Source organism: Plasmodium reichenowi, chromosome 10 (assembly GCF_001601855.1).
Source record: "Plasmodium reichenowi strain SY57 chromosome 10, whole genome shotgun sequence".
Classification (NCBI taxonomy): domain Eukaryota; phylum Apicomplexa; class Aconoidasida; order Haemosporida; family Plasmodiidae; genus Plasmodium; species Plasmodium reichenowi.
The window spans coordinates 1,194,302-1,199,627 of NC_033655.1; the positions used below are offsets into that span (position 1 = coordinate 1,194,302).

Genomic DNA, 5,326 nt, shown 5'->3' on the forward strand with positions numbered 1-5,326 from the left:
GAATTGACACAAGGATATATAGATAAAGATGGTAATTATATTTATAATGAATCCGATAATGATGAAGTTGAAGAAGCCTGGTTAAAATCTGTGGATGAACAAGATCCTCTTTCAACATTTTCGAATAATACATTACAAGCTCAAAAATTCCAAGAAACACAATCCAAATTTCATATGTCATATGATAAATTAAATAATAATATATTATCTATTAATATATTTGATGCTTTATATTCATTATCATGTTTATTAATAGATGAAAAAGAAACACCTATTAAAGCTATGATCAGATATAAAAATGATTTAAAAGTTTGTAAAAATTATCTTAACGAATATCAAATCAAGATAGATAAAATTAATTCCCTCTCTATAAATCCAAATGCTGAACAAAACATTCAGTCCACAAAAGAGAATGAGCAAAATGGGAAAACTCTCCAAACAGATTCTGTAGGTAAGAGAAATTTAGTGCAGGTCCGTATTAGGAGTAAATCGTCAATCCATCATGACGAAGAAGGGAACGAAGAAGAAAGCCTTAATGTGGTAGAACAAAATGAAGATGATGGGATAGAAAAAAATGATAATGATGTTATAAAACAAAATGATAACGATGTGATAGAAAAAAATGATAATGATGTTATAAAACAAAATGATAATGATGTGATAGAACAAAATGATAATGGTGTGATAGAACAAAATGATAATGGTGTGATAGAACAAAATGATAATGGTGTTATAAAACAAAATGATAATGATGTTATAAAACAAAATGATAATGATGTTATAAAACAAAATGATAATGATGTTATAAAACAAAATAATAATGATGTGATAGAACAAAATAACAATGATGCGGTAGAACAAAATAACAATGATGCGGTAGAACAAAATAACCATGATGCGGTAGAACAAAATAATAATAATATGGTGGAACAAAATAATAGTGATGTAAAAGTTGCAGAAAATAATTTGATAGACCCCCCCGGGGACAAACAACATATAACGATAAACAATTCAGAAGAGGAATCAATAGGTAATAATAAAAAATCAGAGAAGCAGAAGAATTACAATCTGGATAATAATGATGAAAAAAAAAATATTGTATATAATGAGAGGTTACAAGAATTAGAGAACTTACAACAAATGTATCAAAAGATTACTCTTGATTATAAAACTATAGAAAGACGGTTCAATAACCTAATAGATTTAACACAAAAGTTAACAAATGAATATAAAAATGTGTACTTTTTAACAAAACGCGAATTCGAAACATTATGTAAGAAACTTGAAGAATATAAAGAAAACGTAGACATACATTGGGAATTAAAATGGATGAATGGTGTTGATAATAATGTATATGGTCCTTATAATTATTATGATATATATAATTTTATAACAACTGGAATCGTAACTGTTCTAAATCCTATACTTCTAAGAAGAATAAATAATAAAAATGAAGTATTAGAAAATATATGGCAAATGTATGATGCTGTTAATTATTTTATATTTGTTACTAATGATAATATTAAAAAGAAGAGAAAGCATGATGGTCTAATTAGTAAAAACAAGGACCAAGATTCTGATAACAAGCAAGAAGATAATGAAAATAATAAAAACAATGATGATGATAATGATGATGATGATGATGACGATGATGATGATGATGATGATGATGATGACGATGACGAGAATGATTATGATTTGATCAATAAAAAAAAAAAGAAAAAAGGATTAATACAAATATCGAAAAAAAAAAAAAAAAAAAAAAAAGAACATTATGAAGAAAATCATATTTTTAATGATGATAATAATAACCAAGGCCATTCTTCGAACAATGAAGAACATAGTGATAATGAGGACTATTATGATAATGGATATGAATTTTAACAAAATTAAATTTTTTCTCTTCACCACTTGGAAGTACATAAAAAGTATACACAAATATAAATAAATAAATAAATAAATATATATATATATATATATATGTAGAAATTCTTCATATGTGACCTTTTAGCATAAAATATACTAACATGTTTGTATTTTTTATTTATTATTATTTTTTTTTCAAGTGAATATTCATATATCTTTTTTTTTTTTGGGGGGGGGAGGGCTGTGTTTATAATATATTAATTGTGGAACGTATATTTTCACACACTCTCAAAAGTACAAGAAGATTATGAAGATGTAAATGTAGAAAAAGGAAAAGAGGGGGGAGGGGGGAAAAAAAAGGATGAAATAAAAAAGATAGAGAAAATATATATATATATATATATATATATATATATATATATATTATTATTTTATCATGAATATTTAAATAATATGTTTGGGAATATATTCTACTGTAATATTGATATGGAGAAAATATTTTTTTAAGGGTCTCACACATATATATATATATATATATATATATTTATTTATTTATTTATTTTATTATTTATTTATTTTATTATTATTATTATTTTTCTCTATTTCTTTCATCTTCAATAACATGGTCAATTGAATATTATTTTATTTTTTTTTTTTTTATTAATTTATTATTTTTTTTCAGTTTTAATAATTTGAATATATATATATATATATATATATATATATATATATATATATATATATATATATATTTTTATATTGTATTACCTTTATTTGGTATAATTTTTATGTGATATATGTAATATATCACGTTATTTTTTTTATTTTTGATGAGTATAAAAAACGTCTATGAAAAAATAAAACATTGTTTCATAAATATAATTAAAAAAAAAAAGAAAAAGAAAATAGATAAATAAATAAATAAATAAGGAAATTAATAATATCCATTTTGAAATAAAACAAAATACAAGAGACATATTCCCCCCCACACACACATACACATACCACATATATTTTAATATAGACAAGAAATTATATTAAATAATTTGAAGAATAATATGGGTGTCCTGTCCTTTGATAAGGTATTTTTCTATATAATACGATTATTACATTGGAATGTATACACATAATAACAAGATGAAACAAAAGAAAAACGTACCAAATTTAATAATATAATAATATAAATAATTTACAATCATTTAATTTTTGTTGTTTCAAAAAAATAAATATAGGACTGTGGATCTATGAAGCTATGCAGAAATGCATATATGATATAAAAATATATAGAAGAATGGTATATGTTTTGTAATATTTATTTTTTATTTATTAATTATAATAAAAAAAAAATATATAACATATATATATATATATATATATATATATATAATACATTTAATATCTTATAAAAGTTTTATGGATATATTTAATTTCCATCATATATAAAATTATAAACATATATTTTTTTCAAATCAGGCAATTTCAAAAAAATATATAAATATATAAAATATATATAATTATATATATATATATTATAAATTTATGGGTGGAAGATTTATTTTTATATTTATACTATTTTTTTTTATTTTTAAAGTAAAAAATTTATAAAAAATAGTTTATATAAAATTGTATTTATAAAATAATAATATATATATATAATATTTATAATAATTTTACTATTTAATTAAAAAAAATAATAATAATAACCAAGAAAAAAAAAAAAAGAAATAGCTGAACTTTTATTAAGAACAATCTTATGAAAAAAATAAAACCCACAAAAAAAAAAAAAAAATTATTATTAAATTAGCAAGAAAAAAAAATATATATATATATATAAAATATATAAATATATATATAATTATATATTTTTTTATTTATGCGTATTATATATATATTATAATATATATATATGTATATATTTATATATAATGTATAATATAATATGTATATATTATATATATTTATATATATATAATAATATATGTATAATTATGATATATTTGTATCAACTTGAATTATTTAAAATATAAATGAAAAAAAAAATTTAATTCATAATATAAATTGAAATTATTTTTTTTCTTTTCTTTTTTTTTTTTTTTTTTTAATTTATTTATTTATTTTTATTATTTAAGTTTATTTTACTTTTTCATTTATTTTTATTTTTATGCCCACTAGAAAAAAAAAAAAAAAAAAATTAAATATATATAACCACTTCACCATAAAATAGTAAATAAATAATATATATATATATATATTATATATATATGTTTACATATATTTATTTATATTTTTATATATTTTTATATGTTTCTGTTACCTTATGAAGACATTATTATATAATTTTTAATTTTGAGCAAATATATAATACATGAATTTTATTTATGTTATGTGTATTATGGTTTTCATTTTATGAACCATAGAAACATATATCTTTCATGTATATAAATAAATATATACATATATATATATATATATATATATATATATATGATATATTATATATGTATAATAAAGTCCTATATTTATATTTTTAATAATACCTATATAATATACTAAAAAATATATTGTAGGGTTGTTCGAATTTATAATATAATTATATGTATATATATATATATATATATATATATATATATATATATTTATAAACATATTATATATTAACAACCATTTCTATCTTTTTATATATAATGTGTCCTATGCATTCATCATCCACAACCACTACTACGTATGTTCAAGATACGAATACACAAAATGATACTAATGAAAACTCTAGTACAATTGTAAGAATATTAAAATTGGCTCCACAGAAAGTTGTTAGATGGGATGAGAACACTATTGATAATGAAAATGCTCAAAAGAAGTCATCCAAAGGTAACACAAAATAGCACAATATAAACATAAATAAATACATACATATTGTATATATATATATATATATATATATATATATATTTTCGCATATTATATTACATTTCTTATTTTACTTTTCTACCTTTTTTTAGTATGCTGCATTTATCACAAACCAAAAAATTTTGGTGAAAGTTCTGATTCTGAATCGGATTTAGATTCAGATGTAGAACAACCAGATACCCAAAGTAAAATATGATAAAAACGAAAAAAAATCAAAAAAAATTCAAAATAAAATAAAAAATAAAATAAAAGAATTTTATCATATATATATATATATATATATATATTATGCATTTTGTATATGCTTACCATTCTTTATAGAAAAATGCAACTCAAGTTGCCAAAAGGACAATCCAAATAACGATAAGTAATATATGTAGTTAATATATATGTATGTTTTTATTTTGTATTTATTTGTTTATTATTATTTATATATCAATATTATGAATTTTTTTTTTTTTTTTTTTTTTTTTTTTTTTTTTTTTTTTTTTTATTTGTTTTTAAATTTTTAATTTAAATAATATTTTTTTTTTTTTTTTTTTTTTTCCCATTT

General features: G+C 18.9%; 2 protein-coding genes across 2 annotated transcripts in view; both read left to right on the top strand.

Annotated features, from left to right (window-relative positions):
• Positions 1 to 1,884, top strand: part of PRSY57_1030900 (hypothetical protein) — a gene marked incomplete at both ends in the record, with an annotated part of 2,841 nt that extends 957 nt beyond the window's left edge. Inside the window, one exon of the mRNA XM_012907897.2 lies at positions 1 to 1,884. This exon is cut by the window's left edge and continues 957 nt beyond it. Coding sequence (XP_012763351.2) covers positions 1 to 1,884 — 1,884 coding nt within the window.
• Positions 1,885 to 4,550: 2,666 nt separating this feature from the next.
• PRSY57_1031000 (protein phosphatase inhibitor 3, putative) overlaps positions 4,551 to 5,326 on the top strand; it is a gene marked incomplete at both ends in the record, with an annotated part of 1,205 nt that continues 429 nt past the window's right edge. The window contains 3 exons of the mRNA XM_012907898.1: positions 4,551 to 4,734; positions 4,866 to 4,958; positions 5,095 to 5,140. Coding sequence (XP_012763352.1) covers positions 4,551 to 4,734; positions 4,866 to 4,958; positions 5,095 to 5,140 — 323 coding nt within the window. The remainder of the gene's footprint in view (positions 4,735 to 4,865; positions 4,959 to 5,094; positions 5,141 to 5,326) is intronic.